The 19806-nt window shown below is 39.9% G+C and overlaps 1 protein-coding gene across 1 annotated transcript in view; it reads right to left on the reverse strand.

The window, feature by feature from the left end:
- Positions 1-19806, reverse strand: part of TRIP11 (thyroid hormone receptor interactor 11) — a 30932-nt gene that overhangs the window by 10027 nt on the left and 1099 nt on the right. Inside the window, exons 2-15 of the mRNA XM_078858123.1 lie at positions 19178-19254; positions 18283-18393; positions 16666-16971; positions 16034-16102; positions 15321-15492; positions 13973-14155; positions 13327-13364; positions 11919-12158; positions 7638-10751; positions 6983-7123; positions 5648-5841; positions 4815-4978; positions 4561-4664; positions 3782-3881 (exon numbers count right to left, since the gene is read on the reverse strand). Of these exons, the coding sequence (XP_078714249.1) occupies positions 3782-3881; positions 4561-4664; positions 4815-4978; positions 5648-5841; positions 6983-7123; positions 7638-10751; positions 11919-12158; positions 13327-13364; positions 13973-14155; positions 15321-15492; positions 16034-16102; positions 16666-16971; positions 18283-18393; positions 19178-19254 (5013 nt within the window). The remainder of the gene's footprint in view (positions 1-3781; positions 3882-4560; positions 4665-4814; positions 4979-5647; positions 5842-6982; positions 7124-7637; positions 10752-11918; positions 12159-13326; positions 13365-13972; positions 14156-15320; positions 15493-16033; positions 16103-16665; positions 16972-18282; positions 18394-19177; positions 19255-19806) is intronic.

The raw sequence follows: 19806 nt of genomic DNA on the forward strand, positions 1-19806 counted from the left end.
AACATGTTACAAATGAGATAAAAACGACTGTTCCTTTATAACAGGATATAATCTCCCTTAATCTCAACACCTCAATAATGGAATTGTGGTGCATTCATTTTTCCCTGTAAAAAAAAGTAGTTTTTAGTAGTTTGTTCCAGGTTTACCCACTGACCTTGCCTTAGTAGTGCACTGTTAAATAATGCAACACTGCTGTAAACATTACTGTGCTATTTGTTAGTGGATTAAATACATTTTTAGTTTGCTTACAAACTTGCCGACTCGATTCTTTTGGTGTCAAATATACGGCTCTGCTGCCATGTCAAGACCAAATACAAAATGTAGAACATTGCCGATTGTGATAAGCTAATATTTATTAAGTATTTATGACTTTAAAAAATTATCCCCGTTGAGTCAAACCCAAATCTTTTTGGGGGTTCATCCCACCACCAAAATATATGTTTTTAAAGATTCCTAACGTAGCCATAAATAACCTTAGGGACAGCTTATCTCCCAGCCAGACTTCTGGTCTGCTTTGTATTTTACGGATTTCTTCACGCAATGCATCAGTTCCTTCTTCCGCACAGTTTTCATAATGCCTAGATTGTTTTTTTTAATTGCCTTGGTTTGAGAAAACTTGGATGACTGCTTCAATGTCGATGATGGCAGTCTCAGTGGAATGTCTTGGCAGAAACTAAACTGGACTGGTTCATAGAAACCGATGAAAGAGGAAAATGGTGAAGGTTTGTGAAGAAAATAACAATTTTGTAGGAATTTCCCAAGTAAATGTTGGCTCCAGATAGGCTGGATATTTGTAATTGTGTTGAGGATCAGTATGGATTTTGTTTTTTTATCATGGGGAGAGACAGTCGCAATCACAAGTGCTGGAGGAATGATGCCAGACAAGGTGGAGGAATCCACAGTGTTTGTGATGGGTACACAGTGAGGGACTGTAATGAGCAGGAGATGAAAGATCGAAGCTTTTTAAAGAAATCGGTAAAAATAGCATTTAAGTTATTGATATTCAAATGTTAATGGATCTGAAGCAGAGGTGGTGGGGAGGCCGAAATAATAATCATTATTATTAACTTTGCACTACTATCATATTTTTGGACTGCTTGTTGTTGTAATGTTCTTACCTGCCCCTACTGGAGTCTGTGAAGAAGAGCTTTACAGCTCATCGGATTTCTCCAGTATAAATAAATATTCAAATTATGAATAATAATCATTTGGACTTATCTAGCGTCCTTGATCCAGGGATCACATAGCACTGAGAAAAGACACGAAGCACTAAGAACAGAGCCAGAAACTGAAATGCTTTTATTCTTTGGTTCTTTTCGGTTAAGTCACGTCTAAAAATAAAATAAAATAATAAATTAAAATAAAATAACATATTACGACGTTTCGATTGCAACACAAGCAATCATCATCAGGCATAAAAGAAATAGCAACAAAAATCTAACTAGAAAAAAACTATAGACAGACATACAAGCAGACAGACATCACAACGGCACACAGAGAGAGGAGCAAGCTGACAACGCGGCACGGGCACGCAAGCCTGAAAATTAGGAGGCAGGCACACGAAAATTAAATAACCTAGTAAAATATCGAAATGTGATGTAATACAACACAGAGAGTCGGTTAACACACAATTAACGCATAGCCTGGTTGATTACGTGTTTCAAAATTTGCTAAGTTAGAATTTTAAGTGTGAGCAACAAAAATCTAACTAGTAAACTATAGACAGACATACAAGCAGACAGACATCACAACGGCACACAGAGAAATGTGATGTCTGTCTGCTTGTATGTCTGTCTATAGTTTACTAGTTAGATTTTTGTTGCTCACACTTAAAATTCTAACTTAGCAAATTTTGAAACACGTAATCAACCAGGCTATGCGTTAATTGTGTGTTAACCGACTCTCTGTGTTGTATTACATCACATTTCGATATTTTACTAGGTTATTTAATTTTCGTGTGCCTGCCTCCTAATTTTCAGGCTTGCGTGCCCGTGCCGCGTTGTCAGCTTGCTCCTCTCTCTGTGTGCCGTTGTGATGTCTGTCTGCTTGTATGTCTGTCTATAGTTTTTTTCTAGTTAGATTTTTGTTGCTATTTCTTTTATGCCTGATGATGATTGCTTGTGTTGCAATCGAAACGTCGTAATATGTTATTTTATTTTAATTTATTATTTTATTTTTAGACGTGACTTAACCGAAAAGAACCAAAGAATAATTCCTGCAGTCACGAAAGCTCCTAAATTAAGATTGAACCACTTCTACGGGGAAGTTTTAAACTTATCCTTTTTCTTTCTGGCTATTTGTTCTCTCTGCCTGTGTGCTCTCCTTGGAATTTTCACACTTAAAATTCTAACTTAGCAAATTTTGAAACACGTAATCAACCAGGATATGCGTTAATTGTGTGTTAACCGACTCTCTGTGTTGTATTACATCACATTTCGATATTTTACTAGGTTATTTAATTTTCGTTGTGCCTGTCTCCTAATTTTCAGGCTTGCGCTCCCGTGCCGCGTTGTCAGTTTACTTACAATAGGGTACGTTGGCGTGCAGTCTTTGATATGCTTGATTCTCTCCGCCCTCTCCCTCTCCCCGTCCCCACCCCCTCCTCTCTATATTTAAGGGACCGTCACAGAAACGACCCCTCTCTTTGTGCCGATGTGTGTCCTCTCTCTGTGTGCCGTTGTGATGTCTGTCTGCTTGTATGTCTGTCTATAGTTTACTAGTTAGATTTTTGTTGCTCACACTTAAAATTCTAACTTAGCAAATTTTAAAACACGTAATCAACCAGGCTATGCGTTAATTGTGTGTTAACCGACTCTCTGTGTTGTATTACATCACATTTCGATATTTTACTAGGTTATTTAATTTTCGTGTGCCTGCCTCCTAATTTTCAGGCTTGCGTGCCCGTGCCGCGTTGTCAGCTTGCTCCTCTCTCTGTGTGCCGTTGTGATGTCTGTCTGCTTGTATGTCTGTCTATAGTTTTTTTCTAGTTAGATTTTTGTTGCTATTTCTTTTATGCCTGATGATGATTGCTTGTGTTGCAATCGAAACGTCGTAATATGTTATTTTATTTTTATTTATTATTTTATTTTTAGACGTGACTTAACCGAAAAGAACCAAAGAATAATTCCTGCAGTCACGAAAGCTCCTAAATTAAGATTGAAATGCTTTTCTTTTTCTCATTCTTAGATAAATATCAAGCAAAGTTCTTTACACACATTTGTTTTTGAAGGAAAAACAAATGAAGAAATAACATGTGTTCTTAAAGGAATGAAAATGTTACTGGGTTCTAAGGATTTAGATAAGGGGCGTGTGGCGATGAAGAGGGATTGTGTATAAACAACACTGCTTGTTAAATTGGATGTAGTCGAGATCTGATTTGGTTCCTGCAAAGGTAACTTGATAAGATTTGACGTGGTCATTCCAGATCTGGTAGGATACTTGTAGCAATGATACAAATAAGTAACAGAGACCAAAAAAGAAATCACTGACCTGTACACGTCTTATGATAACAGAATTCTCATCAATAACCAATCACATCTGCAGGTTTGACCGAGCACACAGGAGCCTAGTACCCTCAACAATAACACATGCACCTTGTATTCAACACTGCATCCTCTAGAAACATTCTTGGACTATTTACAATGGAAATAATTCTGCTGCAGACCAAAATCACTTCTTACAGCAGTTTTTCCTATCCATGGTCCTTTGTTCAGGAACATACCAAGCTGAACATTACAAAGCATGCGATACGGTTAAGAAAGCGGCTCCCCTCGCCACACACCTTGCCGCTGCAGCTCCTCGACGCGCGCATCCTTGAGATCCAGCTGCTCGGTGAGTCGAGACGCGGACTCCAAGGCATTGTTGGCTTCGTCCAGTCGCTCCTGTCCGTTCACAAACTCAGCACGTGACCATCGGTCGTGTTCCCCCCCCCTTGTGGTAAAACAGCGCTGAGCAATTAAAATGTTACTCGTTGTTTAGTTGAAAATATAGACTGCAAATGTCAACGATTACGAAGTCATTGAGGGTACAGTAAAACGTTGGATTGCGAGCATAATTCGTTCCAGAAACGTGTTTGAAATCCAAAGCACTCGTATACCAAAGCACTCGTAGATCAGTTGTGATCACGTGACGCTCGGCAGACAAAGCGTATACACGTACTACTCGTATTGCAAGACCTCGCTCGTTTATCAAATTAATATTTATTTTAAAAAATTGCTCGTCTTGCAAAACACTCGCAGACCAAGTTATTCGCAATCCAAGGCTTTACTGTATTATATAGGAAAACATACACATGAATACAGGCTTAACGTGATAACATACAACTTGAAAAAGCTAATCAAGTAACATACCACGTTTTAAAAATCATGTAAACTACAGCTTCATCTTCGCAAAGACTATCACATGTTACAAATTGTAAAAAATGTTTACAAAATTCTAAGTTCACTACAATGCCTAAACATTCGCTCTAGAGTTTACGGTCAAGTCTGCACTCAGATATGAGCATTACTCATTCTTGAAGGTACATTTTAAGCTCAGAGCGAGATGGAACTTCAACCATGCCTGTAACTGCTTGACTTGCTGCTGCATCTGGTTGGCTTTCTGCAAGTTGCTCTGTGCTTCGCGGCGATGTTTTTCTAACTCTGTAGCGTACATAGATTTCTCCTCTGCAATGGGAGGTTGACAAAATAAGAAAGACAATTAGGTTCCAGCAATTGCAAATTGTAAAAAAATCCATGCAATCATATCACACAAGCGCCATCGAATACATTATGCCATGATGCATCTTCAATAATGAATGAAAAGCCATTACTCACCCTGTTGAAACTGCTCAAGAACTGTCTGCAAGTTTGAAAGTGATGCTGCATACTGCTGTGCCTGCTGGCGGGCAGCATTGCACTGCTGCACTGCAGTATCCCTCTGCAAAGACACTGCCCTCAACTGTTCTTGCAGCATGTCTGCTCGCATCGAGGCTTCATAACTATGGCGGGCACAAAGACACGCACACAGACAGGCAGAAACAAGCAAGCATTAAAATATCCGAGAAAACAAAGCAAATAAACACCATTTTCTGTGGCGGTGTAATAAGTACCAATTAATCGATTAAAAATATATATTTTAATCCCATGACACACACGTGTTGAAATGTGGATAAAAAAGCAATTATGTTAAAAGCATGTTCGTAAAAATTATTTTCATTTCCGAATTAAACTTTAAAAGTAATTGAATATAAACAGCAATGTATTTGACAAGTAGGAAATCTAATATGAAAATCTGTTGAACAATTTTATGCACAGATGTATGTGCTAAAACGAATTGTTTTAATTAGTACTTTCTGACCGTATCTTTAATAATTCTTGGTATTCATGGCCACAATAAAAAACAAAATGCCTCTTGGCAAAAAAGCAGGAAAACATACTTCTAGAATGAAAGTATGAATTCAGGTAAAATAAAATGTTTACATTCTCTTTTTAAAATATCCCTTGCCTATAACAAAAAAGACCACAAACTCTAATAAACTGCTGGTATTTTTGGTGGGTGTCCACGGTGTTTGTGCAAGTGTAGTATGGCTATGATAAAGTGCTAGAGTCGTGAATAGCGGGTGACCTTGCTGAACCATGACAAGTGAAGCGTGGAGTGGTGATCTTGCCTGGTACTTTCACTCGCAGAGTAGGCAGCGTTGAGCTTTCCCCGCAGGACGGTGACCTCGTGGCTCAGAGAAGCCTCGCGCTCCTGGCCGGCCAGATCTTCGAGTGTGTGCGCTTCTTCCACTTGCACGAGGTGTGCACGCAGGCGTTCCGCATCCTGACGAATGCGCAGCTCCAGCTCCGCAACTCGTTCCAGCTGCACAGGTTCATTGTGACCACCGCAAGCAAAAAAAAACGAACATCTCACTTGAACCTGCTCTCGTTCCGTGCCATTTCCAGCGCACACCCCGGCTATTTGCGTTGATTAAAATTGGTAGGGCTTCACTGCTGAGATCTTGTGTTCGAGTGCAGGCAACTGCATAGTTCACAAGTGTGGCGAGTTGATGGCCTCAGATCTGTAACCAATGACTGCACTTTAAAACACCCATCTTATTGTACTTAATTTGGTTAAATTCCAGCTCTGAAAATGTAAAATTTCAGTTTGAGACTATATAAGTTCAGAACACGTGGGGAAAGTGTAACCCCAACTGTGTAAAGAATAAAAAGGCCACTTGTACGACTATCTGGAAGTCGTGAAACATCTCTTGCGGGGAGATTCTCCAACACACAGTGTGATCGACACACACGCACGTATGTGTGTGTATGATAGAAGGTGGCAGAGAAGGTGTGCTACTTGGTGAGATTTATACATGGATTATTCATCTAATTACATAACGCTGAAAGCACAATTGCAATAAGTTAGATTTGTTTTTGGTAATGTCAGGGCTCAGGCCATATTCATTGAATCATGCACATCATAATCAAATCCCTTATAATTGATACAAATTCTATGTCACAGGTGCATACATCTCTTTCAACCATTGGAGATATTTACGTGCACCACGAAGCGGCAAAAACTAATTTTTTATTTTAATCATGACACCCCATGTGTGACAACTGTTTATATCGTGTGGAACCGAGTTGTTTGAAGAGCAGTTCATTATCAATTCATAACAAAGCAAAACGTATGTTTTGCAGCAGTAAAATCATGGCAGCATTTATTTAAATAAGATGTAGCATGTCATACACATGCAAGAGCAGACACTCAGCACTAACATATTTTTCGTAAAATAATTTTGCCAAGTGTTTAAATCACACACTTCAAAGCCAAAAGGAAATAGAGGGTGTGACGTGTGACAAGCTCTGCTGTTTTCCCACAGCGAGAGGATGATCACACTTTCAGCTTCGTAGATGTGATCAAACAGAACTCTGAATAATGATTCTTGTGCCAACGCTGTGATAAATGTGACTCTCAGAAGGAATCGCCACGCCACCTCCTCACTCCCAACCGTGCTTACATCTCGTGTGAGAGCCATGTTCTCCATTTGTTTTTGCTTCAATGCCAACAGCGACTGATCCCGCTCGTGCTGAAACGCCACGGCTTGTTCTTGTTGGCGTTTAAGTTCGGCGAGCAATGTTTCCAGCTCTCCCGCACTCCCCTGGAAACAACCACATCCAAGATTAACAAGAGAATTAACTGGCAGGGTTTAAGCTAAACATTCATACAACAAAATTATGGTTAATGCAGTCTACGTAGATTGAATAAAAAAAATTAAGCAAGACTATTTTATGCCAAACGTGACATCTATTGCAAAGAATATTGTCAATCTTCTTCAGCTATAGCCCCATGTAGAGGCGTGCAACAACATCATTCACTTCTCTTAAATTAAATGCTAAAGTTACTCTTTCCCAGCGATGGAGTCATCCTTAACGCAGAAATAACATTCTTTGGCCATGTAGATTTACATTCACAACTTCTCAATATCTCATCCCTTCTGAAAAAATCATTCATTCTGCAATAAATCAACACTGTATAACCACAATGTTCAGTTGGCTGCATACAAATAATGTAAAATTAATGTTCCATATTTAAAATAATATACATTAAAACACACACCACTGTTTTTTGTGATGGAAAAATTGAGTGAAATAGAAATACAATCAACGGCATACCGTATCCTTTTCCCTCAGCAACTTCTCCAGTGCAGCGGCCTTCTCTTTCGCAGAGCTCGTTTCAAACTCCTTCTCGCGAAGCAGCATGGAAAGCTGCATAGCAGACTGCTGGAGGGCACCCAGTTCAGAATTCTGTCCCTGCGCATGCTGGCTAACTTGTTCTTTCTCCACCTTGAGTTGGGCAAGATCAGCCTCCAGGAGCCGAGTCCTCTCCTTCAAATTTATCACCGCTTGCCTCAGCAGCTCATTTTCACTGTTCCAAGTCCTCTGCTTCTCTGCCGCACCTGCAATATCTTCACATTGCCTTTTTATCGTGGTGTCTTTCTCTTGCAATAACTTCAAGAGTTCTTCCGATTTCTTCATTATGTTTTCGGTTTGTTCATGGTTTGCACCGTGGTCAGATTGACACATTTTATTTTCCGATTTGGAGAGATCAGACAAGTTATTTAAAAGTTGATTGTTATGTTCTTGTAACTTTTGCAGATTGACATCTTTTTCTTCCAGAATTTTACGCAAATTCTGCACCTCTTCTGGCTGAGAGCTCCAGTCAGCTGCCTGTGCCTTCCCTGGCTGGGTTGCGTGCTGCTCATTTGTAGGAACTGTATTTTGTTCTTCTAGATGTAGTAATTTTAAATTATCGATGTTCATGTTACCTGTATTATCAACATCCGAATTATGAGTCTCCGAGACATTGAGGTTATCAAAAGATGTATTTTGTATTTTTTCTGTAATGCGATTTCCCGTCGCCTGTAGGGAACAAAGACCGAGCTGCACTTTTCCAAGATCCTCTCGCAGGCTCTGCAGACTATGCACATGCTGTTGATAGCCCTGAAGGAGCCCATCATAACCCTCTTGAAGGTGGAAGCCTAACCCTGCGTCCTTGGCAACCTGGCCAGCAAGCTTGCGCAGCTCATCCTGCAGGTGTGCAGATTCGTGTTGCATATTTTGGACGGATGTAAGTGCCTGCTGCTTCCACTCCTCAACCTTCTTCACTTGTTGCCGAAGCTGCTCTCGCTCCTGCAACACCTCTTCAAACTGGGCACCGCTAACCAATCCTTCCATGTGTGGTTTCTGTTGTTGCTCTATTGGAGAACCACCTCTCTCAGCTGGTATAAATGGAGAATGCTCATTGGAAGCCTGCAGCACTGCCAGCAGTGTCTGGCATTTCTGCGATAAAGCATCGATTTCTATGTCCTTCTCGCGAACCAAACGAGAGAGATTCTGGATCGCCTCCCTTGACATATCATAACTTCCAGAATTTTGTGCCAGGTCATCAGCCAAGCGGCGGTTTTCCTCCATCAGGCTCTGCAAGCTGTTCTCCTTGGCTGCCATCATGTCCACAAGCTGGTGCTGCTCTGTCCGGAGTTGAGCATTCTCCCTAGCTTTCTCATTGAGCACCATGAGGATGTGTTCACGTTCACTCATCAGGGCTTGTACTTGATGCTGAGCTGTTGCCTCAACACCCGATCCCATCGATGAGCCCTGTGGGCCACACTCTGAGGCTCGTGTATGCAAGTGCTGAATCTCTTGCTCTCTGTGTTTAAGTAGTTGTGCAAGTTTCCCTACTTCCTCCTGTAGAAATGTCATCTGCTTCAACTCCTCGACGAGGGAGTTATTCCTTTGGTTGAGCGAATTAACTTCGATCTCTTTGTCATTTAAGCTTCTTAAGAGATGTTCAACTTCGACCTTGGATAGATCTTGCTTTTCACTTTCTTGGCTCTCTGCTTGCTGTTTGTTACCATTGTCTTTCAAGAAAACAGAAACGTTCACTCTATCGATTATCTCATTGGAACACGGTGACTGGATGCTTGCTAGCACTTCCTGAAGGTGAACAATTTCATTGTCCTTTTCAGAAATTAGCTTCTGAGAAGCTGAGATCGTCTGTTCTTGCTGAGTTTTGGCTTCAGACAGATGAGATTCTTGTTGTTGGATAGTTTTCTGCATCTGTACGATCTTTACATTTTGCTGTTCGGTCAGCTGCTTTTGAAACACTCTTTCGGCTTCCACACCTCGAATCTTTTCCATGAGCTCAGCAATTTCTGTTTCTTGCTCTGAAATTATGTCCACTGTCTTTGGGTCGACTGTGGGTTGAAGGTGGTCAATTTCTTCTTTCAAATGGCTGTTTTCTTCTTTCAGAGTACTCAGCTGATTTTCTTTTTCTTCCAATGAAAGTCTCAAAGCAGCAGCATCTGTATCCTGAATGGCCTGACATCTTATTTCCAATTCCTCCTTAAATGCTAAAAACTGATTTTGCAATTCCTGAATTTTCTCATCTTTCTCAAACATGAGTTTCATCAAAGACGTTTGTTCTTGCACTTTTGAAAGCAGCTTTTCTTTGGACTCCTTTAGTTCTCCCTGTAATCTCTCAACATTGTGTTCCAATGAAGAATTTTCCATTTCTTTCTCTTGAATTAATTTCAAAACTCGCTCGTTTTCTGTTTTCAGCACACTCGTCTCTGTGGCACACTCATCAGTGAGTTGTTGAATCGTTAGCTCGTACTGTTTTCGTTGAGTTTCCAGTTTGTTCTCAGCCTGCCTCAACTCAGCGTCCACCTGTGTCTTGTCAAAGCTCATGTTTTTGGTCATTTCATCTTTGCTCGTCTTTGCATCTCCGAGCTGGCGGTCGGTTTCCTTAAGTTCAGCTTCCGCCGCTGCCAGCCTCTGTTCCAATTCTTGCCTGACAATTTTCATATCATCAAGTTCAATCTGCAGTTGTTCATTTAAAAGTCTAATATTCGTTATTTCTTCTTTAAGCTGCTCAAGTTCTTCACATCCAGAAAGTGCAAACATCTCCATTTCATGTGAATGCATCTGCGTTTTTTGTGAGAATGCTTCCAAAGGTAGTTCTTCACCACAGATACCCTTGGGCTCCATATCAGAAGTATTTTCCTGCAACTCAACGTCAGCGAGTCCCTCCACTGTCACCTCGCTCTTCACGAGCAGGAATGACGTGGAAGAGGCATGACTTCCATCAGTATCATCCCCACGAGCCAAGGCAGCGCTCGCCTCTGTCAGTTGTAATTCCAGAGTCCGAAGCTGCTCCTGGTGCTGAGTGGACATTAAATCTGCTTCTTGGCGATGTTCCTTAAGTTGCTGTCTCAACATGACGATATGCTGCAAAGCAGAAGTATATGAGCAAGGGGTGAGAATACACCTAAAGTAGACCGACAAAATAGGCTCTCAAATCTAGTTAATCATAATTTTCGATTATTATATTTAACGCCATAATTAGGTGAAGGCGCAGAATGTAAAGAATGTCAAACACGGCAGCTTTAAAATTCAAGTTAACATGTGTGAATTTAAAGCGCAAATCACGGACAAATGTATATAGCCAAACATTTATAATGTAAATATTTTTAAGACTCCAAAATGAGGTAGCAGTTTCATAAAGCTCACTATTCATCTAAAATAAAAGGTGGAATATGGTCTTAAAGTTGGAACATTTTGTTGTTGTTAATACCAAGTTGTGTTGATATCAAATTACTCTTTAATTCATTCTATGTGGAAATAATAATAATAATTAACATTTGCTCATTTGCCTATGATAGGCTAGTCATCGAACAAAGACCGTGACTCCATCGCACCCTTTCAGATGCGCATCTGCGGCCATCTGGAACGCACTTCCTTCCAATATTAGGAAGCCACTGGAGCTATGCATGTCTAAGTCGAGATTCATTTCTTTACAACTGCTTTTTGTGTTCAGGTTGTTGTTCTTCCCCCGCACCTCTGATTAGCATGGTTGGCTATGTCCGGTGAAAAATAAGTTCAACACACATACAATGCGATTGTTTGTATCTGGTGCTTGAAAAGCTATTTGACTCAACAGAAACCGTATGCGCACTCAACCAAGCTCACAAATGAAGGCTTCCAATTTTTTTTTGTTACAAAGGACAAAACCCATTTTTACTAAAATGGAACAACTACAATGAGACTTCACCAAGTACAATAAAGGATCTTAGAAGTGGGCAGAAAAAAATGGGACACTTTAACCAGGATTATTCCCAGCAACATTAGAAGCCTTTTTCAGAACATTGGATTGGAAAAGAGGCATAAAATATCAAGAGAAATCCATTAACAACCACAGAATAGCTGATGACTGTTACAAAATGAAAAATCAGGAAAAATATTAAATTTCCAGATGGAGTATGTGGACATCCACAAAATATTTTCTCACTCATGCCAAAATAAAAACTCATTTCCACAGAACCACTCATACTGTATGGAACATGGCTGTATTAGAGTTATTGATGTAGACATTGGGGGGAAAAGAAATGTATTTACTTGAGTGGCCTCCTGGTTTTGCCTGTCCAGCTCCTCCAGCTGGGAGAGAAGCGAGTCCCTGTGTGTCATTGTGTGTCCCAGCTCCTGCTCCCTCTCTTGCAGCAACACAGTCAGAGTTTGAAGATCCGCTGCACTCCTTTGCCACGTGGGGTCTTCTGCCTCATTCGGCCCTTCCTCCACCTCCTGCCGCACCATCGCATCTCCCGGGCTGTTGCCCTCGCACTGCGATCCAGCATCTCTCTACAACTCAAAACGGCCACAAACGTCACGTTAAGACAACAGGCACCAGGTCCATTGCAACAAATAAAATAATTTCACACCGTAGTTACAATAATTTATACGTGCAAACGAGGGGGAAACGTCACTTATTTTCATCATAAAGGTTTTTGGGTTAGATCGCGTAAGTATAAATGTTTCGTAACCCTACACCACCTCGCACGGCCAGTAAGGTTGTTCACATAAACAAAACACGCCAATTAGTTACTACTTCAGACCACCAGTGTGCTGGAGAGTAAATCCACAACATTTACAATTGTAAATCAAATAGTCCAATTGTAAATGTTGTGGATTTACTCTGCAGTAGTAAACTAATTGGCGCGTTTTGTTTACGTGACAAACCTTACTCGCTGTGTCGGGTGGTGGAGCGTTACGACACATTTATACTGACACGATCTAACACAAAAACCTTTATGATGAATAATATTGGTCGCAAAAGCCTGCTACGTGTTACTTTTATTTTAATAAAGTGACCACACTGAAAACAGCAGGGATTAACTTGTAACTGAGTTGCACAGGTCGTTTTGGTTAACTGGATCATTTCATAAATACAATGCTTGAGAATTAGATTTTTAATATATTGACTGGAGAGGGCAAAGTTTTTCAAATACTGCAACTGAATATGCCAATTTCTGTATAGATAACGCTCGTATCATCAAACGGTAAGGGGTCTTCAGAGTGTGAAGAACTGTAGAGGTATTCAGGTTAATTGTGGAATGTTATCACAGAGGTTAGTTGCGACAGTTTAACTAAGAATGATGCCAAGCGTGTTTAGCTGAATTCCTAGATGTGCTCCAATATTATGTTAAGCTGACATTCCAGAGTATTTGATTTGCAGCTGAACTACTTAAAAAAATCTCAAAGAAGTTTGAAGAAAAATGTCACATGTCGATGTTAAAATCAGTCGTGAATCTTTAAGTCACCCGTGAGCAGCTTGTTTGAAAATTGATGAATACATTGGAACATTGGCATGTACAACATTGTAAATGTGACAATTTTGTCGCGTAGTGGAGAGTTAATGATAATAATTTTGGCATAAAACCATTATGCGGCCTAAACCAAAACTAAATATGGATCATAGAATGAACAGTTATTTTATGCATGAATGTGTTAATCATAGTATTTTGTTTACCACGGTCACTTTTGTCTTTTTTAACTCCATGCTCTGATCTGCAAAAGACAAAACACTGCGTTATACAATGAAACAACGGTAGGCATATTAATCAACATGATACTATATTAGAAAAAAAGGTTTGCTGGCTTGCTGGCGCGTACACACATACGCGTGATGACGTCACCCACATCCAAAGCTTTGTGCCGGATTCCTGGAACCCGTTCTGCTGAGGTCACGCCTCCCTCCCCCCACCCACCCTCTATCCCGAAGTGAATCCCGTGCAAATGTGGGCAGTGCCAGTTTATTTAAATGATGCTTCCAAAACACCATCATTACTTAAATAACCACTAAGATATGAAAATGACCACCTTGAATAAGCGATGGCAATCGCACCTCCAAAAAAAAGCATGAGTCTTTAAGAAGCCTATAGCAGGTAAAAGCTAATGCAATGTGGTGATTGTCCTTTGGTTAAGGTATGGTATGACACAGAAGTTAGTGATCAATGGTAAGACCTAAAACCAAATAGTGCAAAATTTTAGGAGCAAACATTGGTCGTTTGTTGATTGTCCAACAGTTATGGAATCTGGCATAAGAAAATGGTGAGTTATGTATCGACAACATAAATATGTATTGCTGTTAATGTAAAATGACCAAGTGTCCTTACCTGCGAATCCTTGCCTCATTCTAGAGGGGGCATCATGTGACACTTCATCAATCTGTGCACCACTGGCCGTATTATCTGAAATGCAAGGTCCGGTGCCTGCATCTTCGATCCCTTGCTCTGTGTGAAGCAAAGATGCTGCTCCACTATTTTCAGCAGTGGTCTGTAGAATATCACAGCTGGGCTCTGCACAGGACACAATCACATTACACACTTACTTGTATGTATAAACAATTATCCATCAAAATTTCACCTCAAGATAGTACACAGTGAGACCTCGCGAAGTTCCGGGCCCCATGTGGTCGAGATATCTGGTTATGGGGGTGGGGCTTGATGTCCAGTATTCTACTAGTAATGAAATAACAAACAAATACTACATTTCAATTATATGTAGACATAATTAAGCCAAGATCACTGCTGTACATTTTCATCTAAGTCACAGGCACCATGAAGCACATGTGGAAGGCAAAGAGTCTTTGAAGGTTGCTGGGATAGTCTTACGAATATGAAGCAATGATCTTGTTTTATTGTAAGATAAAAAGTAAAATAAAGTATATCTTAAAAATAGGACAGCCCTACACGGACAGGTGACGTGCAAGGGAACGGCTAGCCAAAATCCATACACCAGACAGGACTATATAGCTTTAGAATTGTTATTTTCATCTCCTACCATACATAGTTAATGGTATTCTAGCCAATATTCTTGGTTCTTTCGGTAAAGTCACGTAGAAGGGAAATAATAAAAATAAAACAATACAATTCTCACGACGTTTCGATTGCAACACAAGCAATCATCATCAGCAGCAGCTGGTTTTCACACATCATGATGATTGCTTGTGTTGCAATCGAAACGTCATGAGAATTGTATTGTTTTATTTTTATTATTTCCCTTCTACATGACTTTACCGAAAGAACCAAGAATATGAATCCCTGCAGTCACGAAAGCTTTAAATCAAAAAAATTCTAGCCAATGTTTTTGGTGTATTTGATGAATTCATATGTAGCTATTTGATTGCTCAGAATTAAGGATTTTCAATTTCAGCTTTGAGAGGTTTTTACTTCAAACGGACCACTTAATGACTGAATAAAAGTAGTCAGAAAAACAAGTATTGAATCAAATACAAAACGTAGTTTTACGTTTGTGTGAGACATCATCATATTTTTGTTCAAGGTTTGCATTGACGAAAATAAAGTAATCAAAAACAAACCAATTATAGGGTAATGGCATGTGCTGCTTATGGCACCTGAGCCAGTAGCAAACCAGGCTGATACAGGCTCTTATGCGAGGACAAATCATCAGGGCTCCACCCCAAGCAAGCGCACTCTCACGTAACCAGAGGCAAATCTTGACCTTGCAGAAGCTGCAGCTGCTGCTGTAGCTGGGCAATGTGGTCTGCCTGCTCAGCGGTGTGAGCGCGGTGTGCATGAGCGGCTTGGGCCAGCTGCTGGCGGTGAGCGTCTTGCAGGGCGGACACCTCGCGCTGCCTCTCATCCAGCTCGGATGTAAGTTGCCTCTTCAGCTCCTGTCGTAAAGCAGTCACCGTGTACAACGGCATGCACACACAGCATCATGACCTGCTAGGCAGGTTATCGTCGAGATTTACACGTGCGCAATATTGGAACACCTGTGTGTATTATTTACTTGGTTAGTTTTAACTTTTATACACAGTTTTAGGTGCCTGTAATTTAGTTCATCCACACCATCCAAAACACAAAAGAAGTATGCGCAGTATGTGCTAATGAGTACATTCCGTGTAATGTACAGCTTAGTTTCTGTCATATCACAAGCATGAGTCTTTTTCCTTGCCATTTTACTCTGGAGATGTACCAAATACAATCAGGTCAGACACTATTTCATCAAACAGGGCGAGACTAAACATAGTTCACATGAATACAATGAAAATAAATTACAGGAAAAATAAATTTCTGTAATGTAAATGTATAAAGCGCCCTTAAACAATCGTTCTCAGTTCACCAAAGCATAGCACACAACCATTGAATGGCAATTGTACAATTTAGCATATGCAACACTCATGGCAATAGAATAAATGCAAACTGCTGTACCTTAACCATGGTCTGCAGCTTGTGCACTTCATTATTTTCTGAGCTGCCAGGTTCTTCACCAACAGCAGCCTTAAATACAACATTTTTGATAAAATATAAACATTATAAATATGCAAATGTTTAAGACTTTTTGAGAAAGAAAAAAATATCAAAACATTTTTTTTTAATGCTATAAATGTATGTACAAAGTTAAACTCTACTACTGGTACTTGTAAGTATACATTTCCACAATTAAAGTAAAAACAATTGAAGTTGAAACACGTTTACATTTTTTCTCAGTATTCCTTGGTGTCCCTGCTGAGATAATTATCAATTGGATGGCACTCATAAACACTGGCAATGCGGAACTTTGGTTAAAATATAAAAATCCTTTGGCAGGAGTCGGTCTCCATATGATGACAACTGGTTATTACCAATGTAATTTCCTATTCACGTGAGTTTCAAGTGAGCATAAATACATTTACTGTATTTGTACACAACATACAACATAGCAGTGCCACCAGTTAAACAAATTATGATTGATATGTAATTTGAATGAAAAATACCACTCAAACACAGTGCAACAGCTGCCTATGCATGCATTGCATGTGTAAACGCATGTACACCCTGCCTGCAGAGTTGCTTTAGCAAACCTGAGCAAGCTGACGCCAGTGGTCTGCCTCGGTTTGAAGGCGCACCACCTCCTTTGACAACCGGTCCAGCTCACGCTCTGAGAAGATGACCTCCTCATAGTCCACCTCATCATCGGTGCGGAAACCATGGGCAACCGACGTGCGGAAATGGAGCTGTCCCGTGGAGGCGGCCGAAGAAGCAGATGGGGTGGAGGTCTGAGTTCCTTCCTGGTTTCCCATGCCTTTCCAGCCATCTTGTGCATATTGTTGTTCACGCAGCTGCTCCTGTAGGGCATTTTGTCTCGCCCGCAAAAGGCTCACCTCCACCTGGTACGAACGCATACACATACACACCCCTCACTGTTTCACCTGCAAATGTCAATAATAGTGATTCAATCACGTTGTACAGGTAAACTTCTTAAAGCCAGACTACAGTTAGCTGGAATTTTGCTCCTCAAAATATATGAAAAATTAAGCAAAACCTCTGACCAGAAGACTATTTCCACAATAATTAAGCGTAGAGCAGTGGAAGACTGTTTGTCAGCACTACAAAGTGTAAGAGACGCTATCCCCGACCATTGTAATAAATACAACTGATATGCATGTGTGCACCAACAATTGTAAATCTATATAATAATTTGTTGTATGGAATTTGTTGAATCTTACCCTTCCTTGAACACTTAAGTAGGTCTTCCTTTTGCTCTTTGGCGCTCTTACCGCTGCTCGTTTTTTATATTTTGCAAATAAATGAAGAACATTACTCAAGCCCAATTGAAAATGTTTTCAATATTCCACAGAACTCCTCTCATCTGCTTCAGTTATGTGAAGCACTGTACTTCAGATGAAACTATAAATGCGTTTTTTAGTTGTATTAATGTATAAATAATACAGTTATAAATATGTAGTTGATTATATTACGTGTTAATATTATGTGAACGTAAGTAATACGTAGTCATTTTCCTAACTCATGTTTCCACTGTGATGGACATTCGATGCACTGTTACACAGTGTGTTGTTGATCAGTGTTTGCGATTGTCATATTTGTGTTTTAGCCTTTGCAAATACAGTACAGATATTAGTTAAGTATTTGCCCGGTTTTCAATGTTGTAAGGAACAATATTTTATCACGAATTCATATAATTGAACACATTGGAATATTGATGTCATATCCAAACGTGTTCAAATATGACGTGTCCTATTGTTACAATATCAAATACAGCATTTTGTTTAAAATCATACACATGAAAAACAAAGCAACACATTCCATATGCGTGGATTTCCGGGTTGGACTGCAAAGTTGAGAACTTTTTCTCTCTAGCTTTTGCCATGCACCGCTGTTACTCAACTTCTGAAGATGCCTGCAGCACCGCAAGGCGAATGCTCGATTAAAGAAATGCTGAACATGCAGCCCAACCCGCAAAACTGCACTTGAACTCCAAACTCAACCTCAGCTACTTTAAATATGTGAGCACATCTCTAAGTGGCACTAGCTGTGTCAGCGCTTCTTTTCTAAGAGCGCTCCCCACAGCACATTGATTTGACTGTGCCAACTGAAGCAACGAAACCACGCAAGTAACCGGCCGTGTTTTAAAACCGTGCATGGAAGTGTGTGAACGTGTAGCCCGGTTAAATTCATACCTCCTTTTGCTGCAGTTGCGTTCGATACTCGGCAGAGACGTGCTGCACATGCAGCTCAGCCGCCTCCTTCTTATCCTCCAGCTCCGCACACATGGCACGTAGCCGCTCATGCTGCATTGCCAACACACACATAGGTTTACCAGAATGCAACAACTCTGCCCTCAACAGACATGCTGACTATTCATGAAACGACGATATACTTTTTTTTTATATATCGTACTTTATATAAGGTTTAACATTTGTATTAGTATGCATTATAAAAGTGGCTTAAGTGTCCATCTCTCTACACAAAAAAGATTACAAGAGTTCCTACTCTGAAAACGAATGATTATATTAGTGGTTTTTGACAAATTTTACAATTTTATCAACACAACTGTTTTCACTGCATTTCAACAAGCTGTCTCATGGTGAGAAAATGATGTAATATTAAGCAGCTGGATCACAGTTACTTCCATGTCCATGATGGAGTAATGAGCTGGCATGAATATTGTGGGTTTGAATATACAAGCTAAGCAGTTTTGCTATTCCAGCCAACATTGTAACATTGATTTTAAAAAATAGTCATTAATGCAAGGCTATTCATAATATTGATTTATTCTTAAGGAGTGATCTCAGGCACTCACTCTTGCCAATAACACAAAAAGGCTACAACCTCGTTAAATATGTTAAAAGGTATTTATTTTTGTTAAAATGTAATGCGTTTGCATGAATTAAAGGCTTAATCAATGAGACTACTTAATTCATTAAAAATAACCTCAAAAAAATATTACGGTAACAATTGAACACGATGGTGATGGAAAAGTTGAATCAATTTTAATTTGTTAAGTGATTCATTAAAACTGAATCTCCAAAACTGTCCTCATGCTGTTGAATACGAATTCACATATATTATTACCTCCGATTTCTGGGTTGTACAGGTGGCCTGTAATTCCTGCAGCTTGGCTTTCGTCAGCTGGAGCTCTGTAGAAGCATCTGTTTAAAAAAAAAAGCATACATATGTGTTGAACAAAGCATGTGTATCAAAGAGTACACAGGCATCTATGTTAAATTTAGTTCAAAAGTACCTGCGGACGGAAGGCAAATAAAACAAGTCAAAGTAAAAAAAAAGAAATATTAAACTTTCTATCTTGAACACGTGACCCACTTGTATTTGATAATAGCAACAATAATGGCATCACCACCATCCACAGCAATCTTAAACACTTAAGGATGCAATGTATTGTAATTATTGGCACATTCCATTCAGTACTCTTGTACTATAATCCACAACTCCTACTTTTTGGCAATGTGATAAGAGTATGAATGTGATTTCTCCGCCACTGACTGAAGCTCCATCTGTTTCAGATTCAGGCCCAGTGGCAGGTTGCATACACCACCTAAAGTAAAAATTCCCCTTAATTGACGCCTTTTTAAATAGTTCGGGGAATGTTTATGCAACTGATCTCCCGGGCGACAGATGTCGTGAAGAGATTAACATTACTCTTAGGTTTTGGGACTGCTTTTGTTGCTGTTTTGCTGCCTTAC

Source organism: Lampetra fluviatilis, chromosome 7 (assembly GCF_964198595.1).
Source record: "Lampetra fluviatilis chromosome 7, kcLamFluv1.1, whole genome shotgun sequence".
Classification (NCBI taxonomy): domain Eukaryota; kingdom Metazoa; phylum Chordata; class Hyperoartia; order Petromyzontiformes; family Petromyzontidae; genus Lampetra; species Lampetra fluviatilis.